General features: G+C 36.8%; 2 protein-coding genes across 3 annotated transcripts; one reads left to right on the forward strand and one right to left on the reverse strand.

Annotated features, from left to right (window-relative positions):
- The first annotated feature begins 1,519 nt into the window (after positions 1-1,519).
- Positions 1,520-17,940, forward strand: LOC145606691 (uncharacterized protein At3g49140-like). 2 transcript variants are annotated; one of them, XM_081662512.1, is made up of 11 exons: positions 1,520-1,723; positions 1,835-1,892; positions 2,040-2,271; positions 4,257-4,359; positions 4,461-4,528; positions 5,749-5,910; positions 6,021-6,146; positions 6,380-6,721; positions 16,347-16,499; positions 17,057-17,152; positions 17,239-17,940. In XM_081662512.1, exons 1-11 carry the CDS (start codon positions 1,666-1,668, stop codon positions 17,341-17,343), a joined length of 1,503 nt encoding a protein of 500 aa, XP_081518638.1. In that variant the 5' UTR covers positions 1,520-1,665; the 3' UTR covers positions 17,344-17,940. The 2 variants fall into 2 exon arrangements, with proteins under 2 accessions (XP_081518638.1, XP_081518639.1); XM_081662513.1 differs by lacking the exon at positions 1,520-1,723 and adding an exon at positions 4,056-4,116.
- Positions 17,941-23,845: 5,905 nt separating this feature from the next.
- On the reverse strand, positions 23,846-25,371 carry LOC145609166 (uncharacterized). The gene has a single exon (XM_081664714.1). It carries the CDS (start codon positions 25,180-25,182, stop codon positions 24,013-24,015), a length of 1,170 nt encoding a protein of 389 aa, XP_081520840.1. The 5' UTR covers positions 25,183-25,371; the 3' UTR covers positions 23,846-24,012.
- Between the last annotated feature and the right edge of the window lie 918 nt (positions 25,372-26,289).

Consider the following 26,289-nt stretch of genomic DNA (forward strand, 5'->3'; position numbering starts at 1 on the left):
AATCAATGAGAACAGGCCCTAAGAGTAAGTTTCATATGAGAGATGCAAACTTGCAAAGTAGTGAGTAACTAATACTTTTGTTAGTGCATAAAAACAGGTATTTTATGAGACTTATAGCATGACGCAAGATTGTCTATTTGTACCATACTGTTTGTATCAAATTAAGCTTAGTTGTTTACATATTCACACTAGCATATGAAATCAATTTTTAAATTTTAAATTGCAAGTATGTAATTGACTAATTGGGACAATTTTCAACTTTTTTTTTTTCTCTTTTATTTAAATCATTTAAAAGTAAACCAAATGTGAAAAAACTGAGTGATTGTTCTATCATGCATTACTAGGTTAAGTCCCGAGCCATGCACGGTAATAATTGGACTTTACAACAAAAATTATAAAGAATGATGTTGATTCAACAATAATTTAACCTAAAACAATATTTGTAACAAAATAATAGTCTCTAGTTAAAGATATTGATGGTCAAAGTTATGTCTTGACAAACTATAAATTTTAATCTATAAAATGATTTTGTTCAGTTGTTCTTATAAACGTTATGTATAATTTTCAAAGTAGGTTACCAAAATAATTTTTTCTATTTTTAATTAAAATAAATTTTAAGTTGGAGGAAAAAAAATTGATAGTAATATAATAATTTTTGATATTGATATATTTCGATACTTAATTTTAATCTATGTTAGTATATTTGGAACTAAAAGATTCTTATCATATAAAATATATGTTAAAAAATAATAAAAAAGAAAATTACTCGTAATTGAGTATGATTGGATTAAATGTGTTGTGAAAATGGAAAATAAGTATTATGAGTGGATTATAAAATGGAAGTCATTCAATTTGGCAAAAAAGTAAATAAATATAAATAAAAAAGGCGGGAAATTTTTTAATGACATCGTGACAAGTGTCACTTTAGGTTCGCTTTTTGTATAGGTTAATACTTAATTTTAATCTATGTTAATATATTTGTAGCTAAAAAATTCTTATCATATAAAATATATGTTAAAAAAAAATAAAAAAAAATTAATTGAGTATGATTGGATTAAATGTGTTGTGAAAATGAAAATAAGTATTATGAGTAGATTATAAATGGAAGTCATTCAAATTTGGAAAAAAAAAAGAATAAAAAAGGCGGGAAATTTTTTACTGACATCGTGACAAGTGTCACTTTAGATTCGCTTTTAGTATAGGTTAATTGATACATCCGAGTGTATAATAGACCTTTCAAATATAAGTGATTATAATTTTTTTGAGATATTATTATGCAAGAAGATAGAATATTCGAACAAAAATCCTTTCTATAAAAACAAATTACTCATTGCCAAAAAAAAAAAAAAATTAAATAAAAATTAATGGCAAGGATGGCAAAGAGCCCTATCATGATTGTACAATTGCTTAGCCAATTAGAGTGAGCCCCTATGCCACATGGGTACAACTCAATTGGACAAAAGAATTATCTACGTGTAAAATCGTAGAAAAATACTTAATTAGATATTTCGAAAAAAAAAGGGAAAAAAGAAAGAAAAAAAAAAAGCATCTTTCATTTCATCATCCTCCAAAAAACGGCAAAGGCCAAGAACTCTGCAATCCACATTCTCTCTCCTCACACTTCTTTATCTCTCTTCAACACTTAAGTTCATTTTCCAATTGGAAATGATGTTAATAGATTCAACTATGGCTATTCATTTACATTCATCTTCCACTCTATCTTGTAATTTCTTAATTTTAACTGGAAAAAAGAATTTTTTTAGAGCTTTTCTGATAATTTCATGCATTTTTATATGATTTTTATTAATTGGGACCCCAATTTTAATTGTTTCAGGTTGCCGTTCAATTTGGAGCTCTGATGATGTTATGGGGGTCAAAGTTGCTGTTCCCTGGTAATTTTAACTGAAACCCATTAATTATAGTAGTTATTATTTGATTTGAGCTTATGGGTATTTTATTGAGCAAATCAACACAATTTTATTTTAATTTGTAATTTTTTTTACATAAAAAAAGGTCATGAATTTAATATGGGTTTTCAGGAATAAAGTCAAGAAAGTGAGGGAAAACTTTGGTAGTTTTTTGAATAAAAGGAATGAGTCAAGGAAGAGCAGAATTCAAGCAACTGGGAAGTATATAGGGTCAGGGTCAGATCATTTAGGAGAAAATGGCAAGTCTAAGTATCATCCATTTGAAGATATTTCGGATTCTGAAGCAGCCGAAGCTGAAAAGGGTCAACTTACTGCTTCTGAAACTTGTAGAACCATCATTGAGGTATAAAGAATATTGTTTTGATTCTTTATTTGATAATGAGATTTTATGTTTATGTTAGTTCTAATGTCCCAATTTACTTGCGCCATAGCATTTTGCAAATGATTTATATGCAAATTAAGAGTGTTGGACCCAACTTAAGAGAATAGAGATTTTTTAGTTTAGGAGATTGTGCCCATAAATTGGAACGGATGGAATATCTACATACGACCACTGGTCGAAGGTAGATGAAAACACCCAGCTATGATGTCCTCCATAGTTGACCATCCTTGATTCCTTGGTTAACTTTGTGTGATAAATTGTGCTCCATTAATGTAGATGTTGATATACTTTGTGTTGATAAATTGTGCTCCAAACATTCATGGCCTATATGGGCTTTAGATTTTGAAATTTGGCTTGTTTTGAGGAGAGCACATGACTTATGAGTTATGACCTTTGTTGGAGACAACCTATCTTAGTTCTAATGTCAACTATATTATGCAGCCTCATGAAGCGTCCCTCTTTTAATTGAGTTATTTCATTGCCCCCAAAAAGGTCTCATAAGGGTGAATAGATACTCGTAGCATTCTAATAAGCTTCGACAAGTTTATTTGGGTTTAGTGCCACGTATGGTCCTTAATGCCGATATTGATCACAAGAGACCTGAGAATTGAGTAGTTTGTCCAGATGCAGGAGTATATTCTATATGATTTTATTTCAAGATCTCAAATTTTTATATGGGAGTCCTAGTCTTGGCTTATGGACCTTGTCATAGATGACAAATGTTAGGTCAGAGTGGCATTGTAATCCTAGTAGCTTTTCTCCTATTTTTGTTAGATGTTTCCTTTGACCTTTGGAAGGAAGTAAGGAACTCTCTAGCCGGAGTATAGCCTTGAAGAAATTAGAACAAAGGAAGACAGTTTGCAGATTTGCAGGGGGATAAATACTTTTCCTGAGCTAAAGAGCCAAAGTCCTCTGAGATCATTTGGTGCATGGTGCTTCTCAAAAATTTGCAAACGAAAATGGTGAAAGATCTCCTTTATTCATCTAATCATAAAAATTCTTAGGGTGCCCCTTGTCTGTATCAGTATGTTGGGTAATTGAAACCCTAGACTCCTTCGAGCACGAAGAAGTATGTGATTCATCATACCTGGAAATACTAGATATTTTGTGGATGTGTGTTGTGTCTGGTCTAGTAAAGTGTTTGAAAACTATACCTTTACATCATGTTAGTGGGCCAAACAGCAATACTGAGTCATTGAGTGCACTTGAAGTGGTCTAGACGTCTAGTCTTGCTGACTACAATGCATCCTCTTTCTCCAGTTCCTTGTTACGAACATGTTACTGTTGAACTTCTCATATCACCATCTATAAGTGTATCACCAATGACACTATTCATTTTGTCAAATAAAAAAGTAGTCCTTTAGCCCACTTTGTACTCTTACACTATTCACATACACACACACCCCCCCCCCCCCCCCTCTTTTAAATTCATACGCAGGGAAATAGTCATGTGGGATCTTGTTAGATTCGTCTAGACATGTACTTGCATTATACTAATGGTCAATATTATGATTTGGGAAGCATAAAAGTCAACTGTGTGAACTTAAAAAGTGAACGAGGTAGTAATAGATAATTGTTCCTTAAACTCCAAAATAAACTATAAAAGTTAATTGTAGTTGCTCAATTGCTTAATAAATTCAAGATATGGCTCAATACAACAGTCCTGACAATATTATTTCTACTTTGTTGATTGGGTTGGGGGCTAGAAGTAGCTAATTTACTTCCTGTGTCTGGTTCTACACCAGGATGCAGCTACTCCAAAAAGTAGAGGAGGGACCAATCAGCTATCTGATATATAATGAGGAGGTTAATTATAAAGTACTATGTCTTGCCATTTTATCTGATTATGTGTATATCATCTCAATTAATTACAGAATTTGCAATAATTTTGGTTAATGGTCCTTTTGTTATCTTTTCTACTGATTGTCTGGCCTATATGTTGTCAGGTAAATAGCAAAGCAACTCTAATGTTTTCTGGTATGATTAATGATGAAGTTCATGAGAACATTTTCTGGCCAGATCTGCCTTACCTAACTGACGAACATGGAAGTGAGTTGGTATTGGTTTTACAGCAATCTTGTTTAATAGTTTAAAATTAGCTTCAATCTCCTTATTATCTCTGAAGTGTCTTATATTTGGCTTATTCCCAGATGTATACTTCCAGGTGAATAATGATGAAGACATTATGCAGTCCCTGACCTCAGACAACAACTATGTGGTAAGAATACTGACCTAGAGATGCATGGTAATGTGGTGGTGTCAATAAGAGGGGCATTTCTATATGTATATTTATTGCGTATTCTTCTTGAAATTCATGTGCATTCCGAAGCAATGTTTACAATATGTATATTTCCTTAGTTACATACTTACATCAGATCTAAAGTTACCTATACTGCCGTTTGTATCTAATTGACATATTAGATATAACTAGCAATTATAGTAGCAGGTTGCTATTTTACCTGTGGTTAGGTGTCAAGTTTGTTTATAGTTAAGTGTTTTGATATGGCTAAGCTTTGATTTAGATTTTTGAGGTAGCAGCATTTGAGATTTTTAAGTAGTAGTCGTGGAGTTAAAATGTTACATGAGCTAACTTTAAACAAACTCTAACAGGTTAAACTGCTATCCGAGTGAATCCTACCTTGAAGTCTTGAACTTTAATGGATATAGATTGGGTGAAAACATTAATGTTTTTTGTAAAGCCTTTACTGGATACTTGCCACTTCCAATACCCTTTCATAGTCTTGGAGAAGAGCCTGATAATTTTTCATGGACGTCATCATTAGTGATAAGTTGGTTGCTTTTGTATAATGTCCCTTCTAAAACGCTACATCTGTATTGGTTCTTGTACTCCTTTCTTTGATTGGTTTCTAAGTGTGTTAGTTTTGTTGATGATTCAGACAAAAATTAAGTTCTATTATTCTCTGATACTTTCCCTCCAAACCATCCATGCAACTTTCATTCAGTCTGTTCTTATTTACAGCTGTTTAATCCATCTCTTATCTTGATAACAATCTTTTGTTAAGTGCATTTAGCTAAAAATATTTAAAATTAGCACTTTCCTGGAAAGCTTAATGCATATCCTCCCTGATAAGTGATAACCATTTTAGCTCTTTGGTATCACTCTAGAGCTGCCTTTATTCAACGTTATTCTCCCTTTACCGTCATCTATAATCGATAACCATTTGAATACATTGCTGTAATTTTAAAATTTTTAGTCTTGTTTTCTGTTTAGGGTTGAGACTGCTAACATTATGACCTTCCCAAAGCCTGCCAACTGTGAGGCCCATTTTGGAGGCCATTGTTCTAATGCTCAATCTAAGATGCAGGAATTATATCAGGCGTTTCATATTAGTTTTTGCAGAAAGCCTGACACTTCATATTGTCCCATTCCATTTTTCGTGTTTTTGGCTTGTCAGACTTATGGTGTCTTATTTGCAGCATGTCATCATTGGTCTGGATACCAAAGAAATATTGAGTGAGATGGAGTTGTCAGGTCCAGCTACAATTGATTTTGGTATTGAGGAAATTGATGAGGAAGATAGTGATTTTGATGAAGATGAAGACGAGGGTGAAGATGACGACGACGACGAGTTTGACGGGGTGAGAATTATTGGCTATTTGGCTTCATATGTGCTTCGAGTACTATTTTATAACAGCAATCTGTATCTGGTGATATGACATCCTTCTTTCATTTGATCTGTCTTTTGAAGGATTGGGTTGATATTCTTGAAGTTGAAGAGGATCATGTTGATTCAGATGAGTCTTTGGGAGACTGGGCAAAATTAGAAACGATGCGTGCTTCCCATCCTATGTATTTTGCGAAAAAGATTTCTGAGGTTCATCTCAGTCTTTATCACATTATTCATGATTTTTATATTTTCACTGTGATTCCTTGCAGTATTGTGGAGTAGATGTTGCTGATGTTCTCAAGATGTTCATAATTGTTTATTGAAGTTGGCAAAATCCTATTGTGTGTTACCAATAAGGCTAATGCTGATGATTACTTTGAGTTGAAAGCAAAACTTGGTACATTGTGAATATTGTCTTAATGAGTCCTATTTATGCGCAGGTCACATCTGATAATCCTATAGACTTTATGGTACAGCCTCCAGCAGGTCTGGCTATACAAGGCCTTCTGAGACCTGCTTTTATTGAAGAACGATCTGTCATTAAGAAGCACAAGTTGATTCAGCCAGATAAAGATGCTGACACCAACATGGATGAAAAAGCTACAGATACCAATGTTGAAAATGTTGGTTCGGTTAATGGCCATGCACATCCATCGGTTTCTCCTGCAGATAATTCTGAGTGGACTGGGGATTTGGATAAGGATAATAGTTTGTCTAATGGGACTGCATTCTATAAGCTGGAGATGATTAAAATTCAGCTTATTTCAGCTTATGGAAATCAGGTATTGTTTCATGTCTCTAAGATTGTCTGAATGGTTAATGGGTCATCAACTTGTTGCACACATGCACAATCCTTTGTAAAAATCTGGGATCAGAAATTCAGGCTAGTTCTTAACAGCAGTATTTTTTAGTGATTCTTTTTGTAATCACTAGAGAAGCCACCTAGATTAAGTATTATTCCTCCTTCCCCCTTAAAGAATGCCATTAATTGCTTGAAATTGGCTCAATAATACACATCACTTTACCCTTTTGGTTTTCTTGTTAAATAATAATTTCTTAATATGCCATCGTTTTGTCTTGCTTGAATATGGCTCAATTATAACAATTGTTACTTGCTAGGATGTCTTGAATTCTAGATTGGAGGCTGGTAGCCTTACCCCTGACTAGCTCAGATCTGCAAGAGTTTTTTTGGTAAGCCTTGCTGATATAAACCACCCTATCTTTTCCGACAATGTAAATAACGCCTTTCTCAGCTATTACCATCACACATTTAGAAAAATATAAGGTCGAGTATTTATATTATTAATTATCTTTCATCACATTGTAGCTTCTTGGCTTGCCTTAGGACAAAGACAAGCCAAGGCATATTGAGACACGATAACAAAGTTTGGGCCAAGGCATAAATGAAACGGTTTTTTGCACCAATAAGCCTCCTGGGGGCCCATGAACCCAGAAAGCCTCGATGTCTAACCTTGTCAAGTCTGGTGTTCTTTGAAGGCTAATTTGAAAGCTTAAACGAAATTGGGGTTTATTTTAGTAGATTTTGAAATCCGGTGTCGTAAAGTGATGATCGTTAATGGCTAGTAGTCGGTCATAGTGGTGGCGATGAGTTAATGAAGAGAGACGTTTATGTAGCCAATCAAATTGATAGTTTAAAGGCAAAGTGATGACATGGACCAGTATTTGGTCCTAGAAATGGTGGCCTTGAGTTAATTAATGGGAGACGTATATGTAACTACCTAATAGTTTGCTGACAAAATAGATGGTTCCAACCACCCAATTGACCTCCTAGGGGAAGCACCTCGTTCTCTTTCTTTTTTGGCTTTAAAAAAGTTCAAAATTATCATAAGTCATCCATGGTTTCAAACCCATTTTTGAACTCTTTCCAAAATTGAAGTGAATATGTGGGGTGCTATAGGTTCATAACAGTTAGTTTGAAACCATAACAAGCCACTAGTTGGTCACAAAAAGGCCCGTGATTGCCTTGTGTTTATGAAGGAGATGTGTATTGAACCGAATGAATTAATAGTTTAAAGGCAAAACAGATGGTTCCAAACTTCCAACCATGCAAATGACTTCCTAGGGTCTCTTGGCAACCCATGGAAGCACCTTGTCGTCTTTCCTTTTAGGACCTGAAAATGTCAAAAATTGTTAGTTATATCCATAGTTTTAAACTACATTTTTGTAATTTTTCTCAATATTGAAGTGACTATGGGGGTTCCCTGAACGTTATAAAAGTTGTTTTGGAACCAGGTCTACCAATAAGTTTATAAAGTTCCAAGAATGAGTTTTGTTCAATTATAAGGCTATTTCAGGATGATGTATCAAGTATGTTTAGATAGAGACATATAATGATTAATGTGAGGAAACTGAAAAGAAAACGGTTTACTTTAAGTAGAAGTGTATGGTTATTGTTGGGAATCGTAAGTAGGAAAGCCTAAAAAATATTTGGGACCTAGGGAATGTACATTATCAACATTGCCCCAATGACTCTTTAGGGAGGTTCCCGTGGTAAAGGCTATTGATTTAATTCGAGTTTCTGCCCAAAACACGACTTTGTGCTACATTATAATAATATGTGGATTGTTCACAGTTTAACCAATCAATCAAAGCCTTAATCCCATAAGTGGGGTCGGCTAACATGAACCAAATTTGATTATTCCGTGTAGTCATTGACATAAATCTTCTTCCTCAATCTCTTACGATCCAATGCTTCATCCTCATGCAAATCCATAAACCTCATATCCTTCCTAATTCCTTCCAACCGAGTCATTTTCAGTCTCCCCCTCCCTCGTATAAGCCCTCCATGGTCCCACTCTTCCACTCTTCTAACCGGTGCATCCTCGGGTCTCCGTCTCACATGCCCACACCAACACGGACGGTTTTCTCTTAGTTTATCTGCAATGTCTGTCATACCTACTTTCTTGCAAATAACCTCATTTCTGATTCCATCTCTCAGAGTGTTCCCACACATCCATCTTTACATGCGCATTTCCGTAACCTCCATCTTTTTAACGTGCTCCTTCTTAGAAGCCCAACATTCTGTACCATAGAGCAACACCGGTCTTATGGCAGTCCTATAGAATTTTCCCTCAACTGTAAAGGAATGCTTCGGTCATATAACACTCTCGTGGCCGCTCTCCATTTAAGCCACCCTGACTTAATCCTATGGGCCACGTCTTGATCAATGCCACCATTCTTCTAGATGATCGACCTGGTTATTTGCTAACTACAATTTAAATGCGGCTTTGGCATTTAGAGCTAGGTTTTACGGCTTCAGTCCAGTAACCATTACCGGTTCTTCCTCCCGAATTGAGACCGATCATTCAGCTAGATGGAGGTAAATTAATGAGTTCGACGCTTGGTGGGAGACCGAGCTAGAAGGCCAATCCGAGATAACTCGAACCGAACAGCTCAAAGGACTGGTACTACCAGCTCGAAAATAGGAGAATTAATAAAGCAAAGGCTTTGACTAGCGAAGTTCAAAGTGCAGTTTCTGAGCACCTTTTTCAAGAAACTCTAGAATAAGAGGAACATTTAAATAAGTTTGGTACCCTATAAAGGTCATAGACTACATTGAGTTTATGACCTTTTTAGGGTATCAAAAGGTCATATTCCTCTTATTATAGGGTATCAAGTTTGACTAAATAGACTATAAGTCTATAACCTTGATACCCTATAAGACCTTTATACCTGTATAGACTTCAAGTTTGACCTTTATAGAATAAGAGGAACATTTAAATAAAGTCATAGACTTCAATTTTGTAATATTTTGACTTTTTTTCGCCCGGAAACGAGATGTTTACCATGGTCCCTAATACCCTTTGGGAGTACAATTTGGTCGATGGAACCATCCAATATGCCCTTAAACGGCCATTTTACCCGTTCACAACTTGCAGTGATTTCCTAAACTCAAGCCTACCATGGACGTTTATGACTACATATAATGATCATATGTGCTTTCAATCGGCATTATATGACCCCGAGATGTATCCGTTAGGGTCTCAAGGCTGTTCACCACCGGGCCCCGAAACCTTAAAATTTCCTAAAAAAGTGTGGATTAGCCTTCAATTTTGTAATTTTTTAACCTTTATTGGCCCGGAAATAAAAATTGCCAAGATGTTTACCATGGTCCTTAATACTCTCTGGGAGTACAATTGGGAGTACAATTGGGCCGGTGGAACCGTCCAATATGCCCTTAAACGTTCATTTTACCCGTTCACAACTTGTAGTGATTTCGTAAACTCAAGCCTACCACGGACATTTATGACAACATATAATGATCATATGTGGTTTCAAACGGCATTATATGACCCCGAGTTGTATCCCTTAAGGTCTCAAGGCTGTTCACCCCCGAGCCCAAAACCTCAAAATTTCCTAAAAAAGCGTGGATTATAGCCTTCAATTTTGTAATTTTTTTGACTTTTTCTGGCCCGGAAATAAAAATTGTCGAGATGTTTACCATGGTCCCTAATACCCTTTGGGAGTACAATTGGGTCGGTGGAACCGGTCAATATACCCTTAAACGGTCATTTTACCCGTTCACAACTTGTAGTGATTTCGTAAAGTCAAGCCTACCACGGACGTTTATGACAACATATAATGATCATATGTGGTTTCAAACGACATTATATGACCCCGAGATGTATCCCTTAAGGTCTCAAGGCTATTTAGAGCCGGGCCCCATAACCTCAAAATTTACTAAAAAAGCATGGATTATATAGCCTTCAATTTTGTAATTTTTTTGACCTTTTTTGGCCCAAAAATAAAAATTGCCGAGATGTTTACCATGATCCTTAATGCCCTCTGGGAGTACGTTGGGGTCGGCGGAACCGTCCAATATGCCCTTAAACGATCATTTTACCCGTTCACAACTTGCAGTGATTTTGTAAACTTAAGCCTACCACGGACGCTTATGACAACATATATTGATCATATGTGGTTTCAAACGGTATTATATGACCTTGAGATGTATCCCTTCGGATCTCAAGGCTGTTCACCCCCGGGCCCCGAAACCTCTAAATTTCCTAAAAAAGCGTGGATTATAATTTTCAATTTTATAGTTTTTTTAACCTTTTTTCGCCCAGAAATAAAAATTGCCGAGATGTTTACCATAGTCCCTAATACCCTCTGGGAGTACAATTGGGTCAGTGGAACCGTCCAATATGCCCTTAAACGGTCATTTTACAGAACAACTTGCAGTGATTTTTGTTAACTTAAGCCTACCACGGACATTTATGACAACATATAATGATCATATGTGGTTTCAAACAGCATTATATGACCCCGTGATGTATCCCTTAGGGTCTCAGTTCCCCCCGGGCCCCGAAACCTCAAAATTTCGCCCGTAAATTAAAATTGCCGGGATCTTTACCGTGGTCTCTAAAACCTTTTAGGATTACAGTCAGGTCAGTGGAACCGATCAATATGCCATTAAACGGTCATTTTACCCTTTCACAACTTTCATTGATTTCGTAAACTCAAGCCTACCACGGACGTTTAAGACAACATATAATGATCATATGTGTTTCAAACGGCATTATATGACCCCGAGATGTATCCCTTTAGGTCTCAAGGCTGTTAACCCTCAGGTTCTGAAACCTCAAAATTTCCTAAAAAACGTGGATTATAACCTTCAATTTTGTAACTTTTTGACCTTTATTCGCCCGGAAATAAAAATTGTCGAGATGTTTACCATGGTCCCTAATACCCTCTGGGAGTACACTGGGGTCGGTGGAACCGTCCAATATGCCCTTAAATGCTTATTTTACCCGTTCACAACTTGCAATGATTTCGTAAACTCAAACCTACCACGGACGTTTATAACAACATATAATGATCATGTGTGGTTTCAAACGGCGTTATATGCCCCCGAGATGTATCCCTTCGGGTCTAAGGCTGTTCACCCCCGGGCCATGAAACCTCAAAATTTTCTAAAAAATCGTTAGTTGTAGCCTTTAATTTTGTAATTTTTTTGACCTTTTTTCAATTGCCGGATGTTTACCATGGTGGTTAATACCCTCTGGGAGTACACTGGGTTGGTGAACCGTCCAATATGCCCTTAAACGGTCATATTACCCGTTCACAACTTGTAGTAAATTTGTAAACTCAAGCTTAGCACGGACGTTTATGACAACATATAATGATCATATGTGGTTTAAAACGGCATTATATGACCCCGAGATTTATCCCTTAAGGTCTCAAGGCTGTCACCCCCGGGCCTCGAAACCAAAAAATTTAATAAAATATCGTGGATTGTAGCCTTTAATTTTGTAATTTTTTTGACTTTTTTTGCCCAGAATAAAAAATTGTCAAGATGTTTACCATGGTCCCTAATACCCTCTAGGAGTACAATTGGGTCGGTGGAACCGCCCAATATGCCCTTAAACGGTCATTTTACTCGTTCACAACTTGCAGTGATTTCGTAAATTCAAGTCTACCACGGACGTTTATGACCATATAATGATCATATGTGGTTTCAAACAGCATTATATGACCCCGAGATGTATCCCTTAAGGTCTCAAGGCTGTTAACCCCCGGGTCCGAAACCTCAAAATTTCCTAAAAAAGCGTGGATTATAGCCTTCAATTTTGTAATTTTTTTGATCTTTTTTCGCCCAAAAATAAAAATTGCCGAGATGTTTACCATCGTCCCTAATACCCTCTTGGAGTACAATTAGGTCGGTGGAACCACCCAATATGCCCTTAAACGGTCATTTTACCCGTACACAACTTGTAGTGATTTCGTAAACTCAAGCCTACCATGGACGTTTATGACAACATATAATGATCATATGTGGTTTAAAACGGCATTATATGACCCCGAGATATATCCCTTCGGGTGTCAAGGCTGTTCATCCCCGGGCCCCGAAACCTCAAAATTTCCTAAAAAGGGGTGAATTATAGCCTTCAATTTTGTTATTTTTTGACCTTTTTTCATCCGAAAATAAAAATTGTCGAGATGTTTACCATGGTGCCTAATTCCCTGTGGGAGTACAATTGGGTCGGTGGAACCGTCCAATATTCCATTTAACGGTCGTTTTACCCGTTCACAACTTGTAGTGATAAACTCAAGCCTACCACGGCTGTTTTTGACAACATATAATGATCATATGTGGTTTGAAACGACATTATATGACCCTGAGTTGTATCCCTTAGGGTCTCAAGGCTGTTCACCAACAGGCCCCCGAAACCTCAAAATTTCCTAAAAAAGCGTGGATTATAGCCTTTAATTTTGTAATTTTTTTGACCTTTTAGGCCCGGAAATAAAAATTGCCAATAATTTTACCATGGTCCCTAATACCCTCTAGGAGTACAATTGGGTCGGTGGAACCGCCCAATATGCCCTTAAACGGTCATTTTACCTGTCACAACTTGCAGTGATTTCGTAAACTCAAGCCTACCACGAACGTTTATGACAACATATAATGATCATATGTGGTTTCAAACGGCATTATAGACCCCGAGATGTATCCCTTAGGGTCTCAAGGCTGTCACCACTGGGCCCCGAAACCTCAAAATTTCCTAAAAAAGCGTGAATTATTGCCTTTAATTTTGTAATTTTTTGAACTTTTTTTGCCCGGAAATAAAAATTGTCGAGATTTTTTACCATGGTGCCTAATACCCTCTCGGAGTACAATTGGGTCGGTGGAACCGTCCAATATGCCCTTAAACGGTCATTTTACCCGTTCACAATTTGCAGTGATTTCGTAAACTCAAGCCTACCACGGACGTTTATGACAACATATAATGATCATATGTGGTTGTCAAACGGCATTATATGACATTATGACTCGAGTTGTATCCCTTAAAGGCCCAAAGTTGTTCACCACCAGGCCCCGAAACCTCAAAATTTCCTAAAAAAGCGTGGATTATAGCTTTTAATTTTGTAATTTTTTGACCTTTTTTGCCCGGAAATAAAAATTGCCGAGATGTTTACCATGGTCCCAAATAAGGGTGTTCAAATCCGGGTACCCTGGTTTTCGGGTACCTGAAAACACAGGTATTTTGATTTTCGGGTAGTGCAAAACTCGACCCATGTCCCGACCCGAGAAACCCGGGTATCTGTGTTTCGGGTACCCGATTTTCTCGGGTCGGGTCATGGGTACCCGAATTTATTCGCTCAATATTTTTGTCAAAAAGAAAAAAAAAGTTAATCAATCAAAACAAAATAATTTACAACAGAATAACAAGATCAATTAACAATTTCCATTTTTCTATTTTTCAGTTTTAACCCACAATTATCAAGTACTATGTAACTATGCTAAAATCCAAAATTTACAATCAAGTACCACCAATTATCACGAGATAGATCTATGAGCATAGTTCTTTGTGGTTGCTTAACCATCTATCATATCCTCACATTCAATGCATAAATTTCCATATCCTTATTCTAAATTTTGTCTATTCAAGTTCTAAACTTTAATGGCCAAAATTAAGAATTATAATTCCAAATTATGGGTGAATTATATAAAAGCTCCTAGACCCATCTTCTGAATTGTCGGCCACCCTCAAGCTTTCTTTTCCACCGTAGCACCACAATTGGCGGCCACCATCTTCCACTCTGCCGTAGGGTATATAAATTTTGATTTGATTTTGTTGTTGATTTAGGATTTTTTTGATAGATTATGAGAGGAAAAGAAGTTTGCTCATATGGAGATTAGAAATCAGATATTAAGAGGAAGAAAGAAGGCAGATCCGTGAACTCGTGAAGGAAGAAGAAGGCAGGAAGAGAGAGAGAGAGGAAGAGCGAATTTTTGAGAACCCTAATCTCCAAACTGGTATAGTGGTATGGGCTGGGCCTTTGAGGATTTTGAGGGTTTTTTTTAAAAAATATTAATTTATTTTCGGGAATTCGGGTACCCGGGTATTAAAAAATGCGGCCCATGTCCCGACCTGGATAACATCCAATTTTCCCGGGTCGGGTACCCGTCCCAAAAAACAGATTTTTTCCCCAAATTTCCCATCAGGTATTTATCGGGTCATGGGGAAATCGAGTCGGGACAATCAGGTCGGATTTTTTTGAACACCCCTAGTCCCTAATACCCTCTCAGAGTACAATTGGGTCGGTGGAACCGTCCAATATGCCCTTAAACGGTCATTTTACCCGTTCACAATTTGCAGTGATTTCGTAAACTCAAGCCTACCACGGACGTTTATGACAACATATAATGATCATATGTGTTTTCAAACGGTATTATATGACCCCGAGATGTATCCCTTAGGGTCTCAAGGCTGATCACCACCGGGCCCCGAAACCTTAAAATTTCCTTAAAAAGCGTGGATTATATAGCCCTCATTTTTGTAATTTTTTGACCTTTTTTGGCCTGGAAATAAAAATTGCCGAGATGTTTACCATGGTCCCTAATACCCTTTGGGAGTACAATTGGGTCGGTGAAACCGTCCAATATGCCCTTAAACGGTCATTTTACACGTTCACAACTTGCATTGTTTTTGTAAACTCAAACCTATTTATAGGGTATCAAAAGGTGCATTATAGTCTATTTATAGGGTATCAAAAGGTGCATTATAGTCTATTTAGTCAAACTTGATACCCTATAAAGGTCAAAAAATTACAAAATTAAAGTCTGATACCCTATAAAGACCCACCTTCAAAAGGGAGCCGAGTTGAAGGAGCTCTCCAAAAACTTAGAAGTCTATGACCTGTTGTTTTGAATGCACCAGAAATTATACATGCACTGGCGTTCAATAAACTACATTTTAGGCTATCTAAGTCCTTATCACCCAGATTTCCATGCCACTCTTAAGAATAGTGAATCAATGATTCTATTAGGAACAAATAACAATCCTTCATAATCTAATTTAAAGAAAAAAAAAAAAAAAAAAAAACTTATTGACTAGTGACCTTAGGGTTAAGGTTTTTATACCCCTCCCCCCCCCCCCCCCCCCCCCCCCCCAAATAAAATTTTCTTTGTACTACTAACTACTGTGAATTTGCAATAAAAGGCTCCCCAACTTTGAGAATACAGGAGTATAGGTAACAAGCTATGAAGCAAATATGATGCCTTTTTTTTTATAGCGCCTTCATTTCATATGTCAGCCGTGCCCATGTGTTCATATGAACTAATCTAGTTAGGACTTTCACTTGACAAGAAAAATAATTTTATGAATTCTTGAAGGACCTTGCCCAATATTGATGCTCCTTAAGTGTTGAGAATGTGTTAACCTAAATACAGCCAAAGCAGATGGAAGTGCCAAGCAAAGATGGATCTATGTTTTGTGTGTGTATAATATTTTTTTTGTAATTATGTATTTTACAAATTCCCTCTCAACCCAGCCTTTAAAATTAGAATAGTTTGTTGACTACCTTTATATCTGTGAGGGGTTAACTTCTCCAATTTTTGAAGTATTTGCTGAAATGAGATCCTGGAATCACACTGTGTAACAGACTGAAGTAGAAGTTGAAGATTACAGGAAGGCACACTCTGATGCAATTGCTCATTCAGCTTCCAAAATTATATCTCGTGTAAGTGCTGCAGGAGAAAAGACCACCAATGCTCTCAAATCCCTGTGCTGGAGAAGCAAGGGTCTTCAAGTAGAGGTGACATTTTTTGCTCATTTTCTTATGATTTGTTGCACATACTGACAAACCGTTCTGCCGTGTAATCTAAGTTTGCTAGGTACATTTAGCTTACATCAGAAACTTGCAAGTAAGAATGCCTAAAATTTTGTGACAAAAAGCTGATAGAGCGGCTAAGCTATCTTTTGCTTTAATCATCTACAGCTCCATTACAAATTGTCCTTTTTCTCTGTGAGGTTCAATCAATCAATAAAGCCTTATCCCATAAGCGGGGTTGGCTACATGAACCAAAAGTGATTTTAGTAGTTGATGTTCTTGAATTTAAATTGTAGGAACATGCATCATCCAGCCTTATTTTTGCTCAGTTTTATTCTCTGAGAAATAATAATACATCCTTGAGATTGTGCTGATTTTGTTTTGGATTGAAAATTTCTTAATGCAAGGATTTAAATGTGTACTTGTATTTGATTAGGGGATATAGCTAAAGCTGTTGAGATTGTTTTCCTCTCTACTTGGATTCTACCCTTGTTTTCGTAATAAGTTGGGAGTTTTGTTTTTCCTTTCAATTGTTGTTGCAGGAGGCATCGCTTATTGGTGTGGATTCTCGTGGTTTTGACTTGAGAGTTTGCTCAGGAACGCAAGTACAAACATTGCGTTTTGCTTTCACTTCTCAGGTCCTTACCGTTCGATTTTCACTAGAATAATCTTTAGTTATATTTCTGATATGCTGTTCTCACTCCCATCATAATATGCTTTACAGGCCACTTCAGAATATAGTGCTGAAAGACAGCTTAACGATTTATTATTCCCTAGAAGCAATCAGAAGGTTCAAAAAGTAAAACAAACCCGTAGAAAAGAAATCTGAAGTTGAATGATTAGTTATTCAAAATTTACCTTTGAATCTTCAGTTTGATGCTGGATACCGCAGGTATATTTCTGTTTTAAGATCGAGCTCTCATGTATCTTAACTGAGAAGATCGTCATGTTGCAAAAGTAATATAATTTGCTCTATAACTAGCTGGAGTTATGTACAGCCCATTTTTCTTCAACATATGCTTGCAAAAGTATCAGTTATACAGCAAGGTAGAGTTGATGGCTTTATGCTAACATTGTGCAAATTTGTCATCAGTTGTAGACTGATAGAGAGGATAAGAGAGGAGAAAGTTATCTCCTCTTGTACGAGAAGATCACAAGTTTCCTTTTTTTTTTTTTTTTTTAAAAATCATAGTTTTCTATCCCCTCGGCTGATTAAAGAAAAGAGTAAGGGGATATGTGTACATTATCATCTAAATTTAAGTAGGATCAGATTCAATCATAAGGTTCATGGCACAACATATGGTTATGGAATTCCCGTTGTATGTAATGTTGATTGCCTGACAGTAGTTTCGTATTTGCATTAGAAAGTTCAGAGATCGTTGTTTCTAGTGTATTAATGCTGAAAGAACAGTTTTTTAGACTTTTAGTACAGTTTGGTAGCTTTAATGTATGTATTACTTCTTGTATTGTAGAATTTTGATCTTCAATGAAAGTAATACTTTTAACATGTCAATGGCTGAAATTGAGAAGCTTACAGAGATTGCAACTATATGCAGCTTAAAAGGATTAGTTGAGCTACTTGAGTAAGCCAGGATACAAATCTTGGTTGAGAGCTTTTAAATTATTTTTTTTCCCCTATTGGGGGATACAGTCTGAATTGATTCGCCGACCCACTTTATTTTGAGATTAAGGCTTTGTTGTTCACTTGTTAAATTGATTCATTATAACCCTGTCAAGTTCGGTTTTTGTCCAAAAAGAAAAAAAAAAAAAAGGATTCATTATAACACTAAAGCATAAACTGAATTATGCTTGCACACATTTTAAAGCATGTAAAACATCCTCTAATAGTCCAATGTGATGGTATTTTGTTTCGCTTACGAGTTTAAGCTCATGTAAGAAAAGATTTCTCTTATCCAATTAGAATGGGAAGAGTTACCTCTAAACCTTAATTTGATTGCCCCGGAAGTTAAAGATCAAATTGTTTGCGGACAACTATCGTGACAGCATGATATCAATGGACAAGTTTAAGTGAATACCAAATTGTCATCCAACGATTAACATTGTTCACTAAATTAAAAATCTAGTCTAAAGACTCAAAAGTTGAGTATGAGACTAAATTTAGACTCTACACTACATATAATACACGAAATTGGAGCAATTTAGGAGGTGTCGAGAGCTGGTGTTGGAATTTCACAAAACACTACGGGATGAATCTCGGGATCATATAATATTGTGTGGACCCATAAATGACCATAATCCGGCAAAGTAAAGGCGCTATGAGAGCTTATAGCCAATACAAGAGGCATGTACGAAAACGGACAAAATTACAATTTAAAGGCAAATTGGATGGTTCTACCCACCCAATTAAACTTTGGAAGGGTATTAGAGACCATGATAAACATCTCGGAAATTTTTATTTTCGGGCAAAAAAAGTCAAAAATTACAAAATTGAAGGCTTTATAATCCATAGTTTTCGAGGAAATTTTGAGGTTTCGGGGCCTGGTGGCGAAAAGTGTTGAGACCCTACAGCTGTCAAAAACTGACCCGACCTTAACCGACAAAGATTTGAACCCAACCTATACTCGAAGAATGGGGTGATTTGTAGCATTCAATTTTGCCACTTTTCGCCACCGGGCCCCAAAACCTCAAAATTTCCTTAAAAAGCGTGGATTGTATCCTTCAATTTTGTACTTTTTTGACTTATTTTTTCGCCCAGAAATAAAAAATTACCGAGATGTTTACCATGTTCCCTAATACCCTCCGGAAGTCCTATTGGGTCGGTGGAACCATCCAATATGCCCATAAACTGTCATTTTACCCGTTCGCAACTTGCACCGATTTTGTAAACTCAAGCCTACCACGGTCGTTTATGACAACATATAATGATCATATATGGCTTTAAACGGCATTATATGATCCTGAGTAGTATACCTTAGGGTCTCAAGGTTTTTCGCCACCGGGTCCCTAAACCTCAAAATTTCCTCAAAAAACGTGGATTATAGCCTTTAATTTTGTAATTTTTTAAATTTTTTTCGCCCGGAAATAAAAATTGCCAAGATGTTTGCAATAGTCCCTAATACCCTTCGAGAGTCAAATTGGGTCAGTGAAACCATCAAATACGCCCTTAAACAGTCATTTTATCCGTTCACAACTTGTAATAATTTCATGAACTCATTTATGACAACATATAATGATCATATATGATTACAAATGACATTATATAACCTCGAGATATATCCTCTAGGATCTCAACACTTTTCGCCATCTGCCCCCGAAACCTTTAAATTTCCTCAAAAAGCGGATTATAGCCTTCGATTTTGTAATTTTTTGACCTTTTTTCGCCCAAAAATAAAAATTGCCGAGATTTTTACCATGGTCCCTAATATCATCCGGGAGTCCAATTGGGTCGGTGGAACCTCCCAATATGCCCTTAAAAGGTCAGTTTACCTGTTCACAACTTGTAGTAATTTCATAAACTCAAGCCTACCACGGACGTTTATGACAACATATAATGATCATATATGGTTTCAAACGGCATCATATGACCCCGAGATATATCCCTTAAGGTCTCAAGGCTTTTCATCACCAAGCCCCGAAATCTCAAAATTTCCTAAAAAAGCGTGGATTATAGCCTTCAGTTTTGTAATTTTTTGAACTTTTTTCGCCCAGAAATAAAATTGTCGAGATTTTTACCATAGTCCCTAATATCCACCGGGAGTTCAATTGAGTCGGTAGAACCATTCAATATGTCCTTAAACGGTCATTTTACCCGTTCTCAACTTGTAATAATTTCATAAACTCAAGCTTACCACGGACGTTTATGATAACATATAATGATCATATGTGGTTTCAAACGGCATTATATGACCCCGAGATGTATCCCTTAGGGTCTCAAAGCTTTTCGCCACCGGGCCCGTAACCTCAAAATTTCCTTAAAAAACGTGGATTATAGCCTTCAATTTTGTAATTTTTTGACTTTTTTCCCCCAAAACAAAAAATTGCCAAGATGTTTAACATGGTCCGTAATATTCTTCGGGAGTACAATTGGGTCAGTGGAATCATCCAAAATGCTCTTAAACGGTCATTTTAGCAATTCACAACTTGTAGTGATTTGTAAACTCAAGCCTACCACGGACATTTATGACAACACATAATGATTATATATGATTTCAAACGGCATTATATGACGCCGAGATGTATCCGTTAGGGTATCAAAGCTTTTCGCCACCGGGCCTCGAAACCTCAAAATTTCCTTAAAAAACGTGGATTATAACTAGAGCTATCAAAAACTCACCCGACCCGAGAACCCGACCTTGACGGACAAAGGTTTGAACCAGCCTGTACTCGAACAATGGGGTTAAACTAGTGACCTTTAACCTATCCTGAACCTGACCTAATCTTAAAGGAAAACCCATTTGATCCAATACTTTATGACCTGAACCCGAACCTGCCTCCCACCTGATAGTAACCGTCAACCGATTTAATCCGACCAAAAAACAATCTGAACCTAAACTAGTACTTGACCCAATTTAAACATGAACCCGAGCCATGAAAGGTTTAATAAAATATTATATACCTTTTATTCAGCTTATATACTGGTATAATTCTTTAAACTCTTTATCCGATTTAATAAAATCTTTTATTCAGCTTATATACCTTTTATTCTTTATTTCTCCCTCCGTGTTTTTTTAAGTGTTACAGTTTGACCGGCACATAGTTTTAGGCAATTTAATTGACTTAAATAAAATAAGAGGTAAGTGGGGTAGTTGGAGTATTAAACAAATTGTAAAAGAAAGATAGTGGGGTTAATTGTTTAATGGAAAGTAATGAATGTGAAAGAAAAGATATAACAAAAAAAGTGTAGTGGGTATGGGTGGGGACCATGAGAGGATAGAGATATAATATATTAATGAAGATTTTTGCCAAAAAAAAGAAGTTTAACACTTAAAAAAAACACGGCCGAAAATGAGAAGTGTAACACTTAAAAAATCAGGGTGGGAGTACTGGTATATAGGTTTAAGAAAATCTCGATGATGCTTGATCAAATTATGGAAGGCGTAATTATATAGTTCAACTTTGCCACATCGATATTTATTAGAATTGAATTTGAACCAAAACCCGACTCAACACTAACCCGAACCCGAATGTACCATCTTGTTAACCCATCCAAACCCAACTCAACACAATTCGAATGTGAAATTGAACCCGATCTGATTTTAACTCGAATTGAACCCGACCTATATCCGAAAAGGTGAATAACCCGTTAAAACTTGAACTGAAATTAACCCGACCTAAACCTGATCTGAAGCTAGATTGACCAGACATAACCTGATCCTAATATAACCCGAGACCTAATTTGACCCGACCCAAATCCAAATGCCCGAATTGACAGCTCTAATTACTTGCATATTTTGGGCTAACAACTAATCTCTCAATCTGATAGTTACTAAAGTTTGCAACAAGGCCATTATATAATCAACTTTTTACTATTTCAGTATGCATATTTACCTGTTTTTTGTTGACAATATTTTGCATCTCTACAACTATGAAGAAACATCAAGAGTAAAGATATGTTCTTGCTAAACATCAAGGCGCAATTGGTTACAACACTCCCCTTGTTCTTGCTATATACATCAAGAGTAAAGAAATGTTCTTGAAAGACGTACTTCCTCACAACTGCCCTTGTTCTTGCAATATACATCAAGCCGCAATTGGTCACAAGAGTAATCCATAAATCTCAAAAATATCAATCACAGGTCCAAAAGAGTAGAGAATGTACTTTTAGAGTTGGCGCCTGTGTTTGGTCCATCTGTATTACTAACCCCGGCACGTTTACAACCCTAAGCAAATTCTCGAGGCATCAACTGGTGCAAAGAAGGATGCTTCTTCAATGGTTACACAAATAAATACTGAAGCAGCAATGGCAATTAAGAGGATGATTAAATTGACAGCTACATCACCTCATCCAGTGACATAGCTAACCCATCTCACTGATACATCTCACAAACTGATAAATAGCCCCCTGCAAAACATAGTCTTCTAACCAGCATTGCGAATCTACAAATCTTCTATAAGTATGCTCTCAAGACATGTGTTCACTTCTAACATGTATTGTTGGCATACACGATTCACAATTATCAGTTGACTTGGGTGAACATGCCTTCCAAAAAGTGATAACCATGAGAATGCTCCAATATATGACTGTCAGGAGTAGTACAACACATGGTAAATCAATGTCTAAGGCAACCAAACAGACAGGATGAGATACGCAAATTCCAGCTTAATCACAATTCACACAAATAAACAGATCATAAAATGCAAGAAAATCCATGTACGGAACCTGACAAAAAGGACTTGAGATGACATTAGTACTGAAAATAGCACACTGGATATACCAAAGTTGGGGACTTCTTCAGATGACCTTAGTACTGAAGATAGCACATTGGATACACCAAAAGATTGGGACTTGAGATGCAATTATGCCCAATCAAACAGAAAAGATTAGACAGAGTTAAAAAGATAAAAAAAATCCCCAGCACTAACATAGTATGAGCAAGCTTAAATATAATAAATGTGAAATTGTGAAGACATTAACTTTAAAAGAAGGGCAGTTGAGATATGGGTCAGAAAGAAATTGGAAAATTATTGGCTTAATATGTGCAGAATAAAAAGCCATCATTTCACAAAAATCACAACAGATTACCAGGAAAGCCGCTTGCAATAGAAGACATATAGTTCAACTTTATAAGATGCTACTTAACCTTGGCCTCCTACCAAACCAGCAAGGATCGTGGTGACATAAAAGCAGCAACTTCAAAAGACTCTGTATACCCAGCAACAAGGCAGAACCTCAACACACTGTCCAATCAACAAAAAATCCACTCACTTTGATCAACCATGCAACAATATAAGCAAGTAATTCATTCTAAAGATGATGAGAATAAATCGAGAAACACCTAAAACAAGCTTATATCAAAATATTAACTTACCCTACCAATAAAAGATACACCCAACTTTCTCTTTATTTCTTCTACTTCGTGCCATCCACGTGCTCCTTTAACTATAAGACTATACCTACAGTTGTTACTACTTGCTTCCCACCTTTCTCATTACAGAAATCCTTGTTCTTAAGCCCTATACAATGTGATGTACATCCAAAAGAACGATCCTTTGGACTTCGGTGAGTTAATTCAGCTCATTCTACTAAATCTTAAAGCACAAGATTATTACCACCATCCTATCTCATACAACAGTACAAGTGTATACTACTTCAATAATCTACTTAAAAACAGGGAGGATCAGGAACACAGGATTGACAGGAAAACAAATAGTGTGGGAAAGTTAATACTTGTATACATAAATCATACATATAACAATGTATATGGTTTCAAAACACAAAGATGCCAATGCTTCAACATAACCAACATGGTAACGAAACAAGCTAATTGACAGCCATGTAAAATCAAGAAAACAAAGACTCACATTAATAAGAAAACAATCAGTTTCGACCTAAAGGAAGTGATCTGCAAGAATAGGTTTCCTTAAAATCAGATTTCCTAGAAGAAGTAAATAGAGAAGCATAAACTTTCTTATCAGCATTAGGGGGTGCAATATCAACAGCTTTGAATCTCTTAGCTGAACCATTTTTAGTAGCAGCAGCACCAGCAACAGCATTAGGAAGCTTGGCATTGACCTCGGCCTTCGAATTAACAACATCAATCCCATGCTTCTTCCCACTCAACCGAACATCATCACTAGTTACAACACTAACACCCTCATCACCTCCCCCGGAAACATCAACCGAGTTAAATTGTTTCGATTTCGTCTTCTTAACCTTACTCGCCGCCTTCTTCTCCCTCTCCTTATCCTTCATCTCAATCATCTTATTCCTAAGAACATCAACCTCCTCATCAGTCCCATTAATAACAATCTTATCATCTTCCTCGAATTCCTCATGACATACAATACAAGCCGAAGATTTAATCTCCTTGAGTGCCTTTGCGCTAATTACATGACCACACTTGCTCAAAGCATAAAATCTGTAATTCCCATTAAATTCAAACCCAGAAATTGGGCACTGGAAACGTGATCCTTCTACTTTATCACCTTCAACAGAACACAATTGAATTGGAATCAAATCCTTCAAACCCTTAATATACAACGAAAACGGTTTCGGCAAACTCTTAGCTAGCAACCCCTTAACAAGAGCTTCCTTGTTGAATACGTTACCGAGGCGGTCGATGACGCAAGGCGGCTTCAATGGCTCGAAGGAAAGCGCGCAAGTTGTCCACTTCGAAAGCCGCTTCTCATTAGGGTCGACTTTTTCCGGCTTCTTCTCGGCGTACATCTTCAAGTAGCAATCTCTCGATTCTGCGCAAGTTGAGCCGCCATCTCCGCCGCCGCCAAGGAGCTTAAAGTGGAGATTAATGGTGGAGTTTGCGGCGATACCGGAAGAACCGATGTTGGAGGATTCATCGAGCTTTTTGCCATTGAAAGACAAGAATCCGAGCTCAGAGGAAGATGAAGATGACGATGAATTGAGGAATGGAAGAGAATTTTTGAGATCAGCCCATGTTTGATTGGAATTTAGGGTTAGGGCACGAATTGGGAATTGAAGATCGGGTGATCGGATGAAGACCTGCAATTGTTGGAGTTTGCTGCATTCCATTAGTAATTTGATTGTTGAAATTTGGGGAATTTCAATTCCAATTAAGATGAAAAAACCCTAATTGGATAGATATAGATGAGAGAGAATTGAAGAAACCCAGAAAGTTTTGAGTTACAAAGACGATGAGATGGCAACTTTTTATTTATTTATTTATTTTTTTTTTTTTTTTGAGGAAACGATGAGATGGCAACTTTATACTCCAGTATTTATATTTTCGGTTTTATTGAAAAAGGGATGAGGCGGTTTATATAAATACGGAGTACTTGTATTTTTATTTTTATTTTTATTTTTTTTGAACGGATACGGAGTACTTGTATGTTTATACAACTATACAAGTATAATTCTAAGTTTAGGGACTTTAGGCCAACGCAACCAAGTAGTCAAGCAAATTGTTAAAAACCATACAAATTGACTATTTTTATGTAAATGATTTAGTGACAAAAGTGTTACGATCTCAAAATTGAAAGAGCAAGTCGCAGTTATTACATTTGTTGATAGACAGATTAAATAGAAGTTTATTTGATATAAATAAATTGTTCAGATTTGAAAAATATGCCAACATCTTTGTCTCATGGTTTGAAAAATATCCTCAACTCATTGGGATGGAAAATTAGGAACAAAGTGAGCATCTAAAGTCCTACCTCTGTTTATTATTAAGTGCAACTTTGAGGCTTGACACACATACCAATGCAAAATTTGATAATAGTGATTAATGTATTTTAGGGGTATGTAATTAAGTTGGAGAGAGAATGTAGGGATATTTAATCAACCACCCACTGTCACCACCGCGACCACCCAACACCACCTCCGCCTTCACCGCCGCCGCCTTCACCAACACCGCTGCCGCCTTCACCAACGGCTTCACCACCGATTCTACTGCCCCCACGAAACCACCACCACTACTAACCCCACGACACCACCACCACTACCAACCACCACGAAACCACCACCACTACCAACCCCACGAAAGTACGAAACCCACCAGCACCACCTCGACGAAATCCCACCCCTCGAAAAACAAAACCCACAAAATCCAGGAAACCCATGAAGATGAACCCCCACTTCACCATCACCGCTGCCAACCCCACGAAACCACCATGCTCATGA

This window comes from Chenopodium album, chromosome 23 (genome assembly GCF_948465745.1).
Source record: "Chenopodium album chromosome 23, dcCheAlbu1.1, whole genome shotgun sequence".
Taxonomy (NCBI): Eukaryota; Viridiplantae; Streptophyta; class Magnoliopsida; order Caryophyllales; family Amaranthaceae; genus Chenopodium; species Chenopodium album.

Excerpts from the sequence above, each read along its gene's own strand:
- LOC145606691 (XM_081662512.1), top strand. The coding sequence starts at position 1,666 with ATGATGTTAATAGATTCAACTATGGCTATTCATTTACATTCATCTTCC. Across the intron at positions 6,147-6,379 it reads TTGCGAAAAAGATTTCTGAG|GTCACATCTGATAATCCTAT; the intron begins GTTCATCTCAGT and ends ATTTATGCGCAG. Across the intron at positions 17,153-17,238 it reads GTTTTGCTTTCACTTCTCAG|GCCACTTCAGAATATAGTGC; the intron begins GTCCTTACCGTT and ends TATGCTTTACAG.
- LOC145609166 (XM_081664714.1), bottom strand. The coding sequence starts at position 25,182 with ATGGAATGCAGCAAACTCCAACAATTGCAGGTCTTCATCCGATCACCC.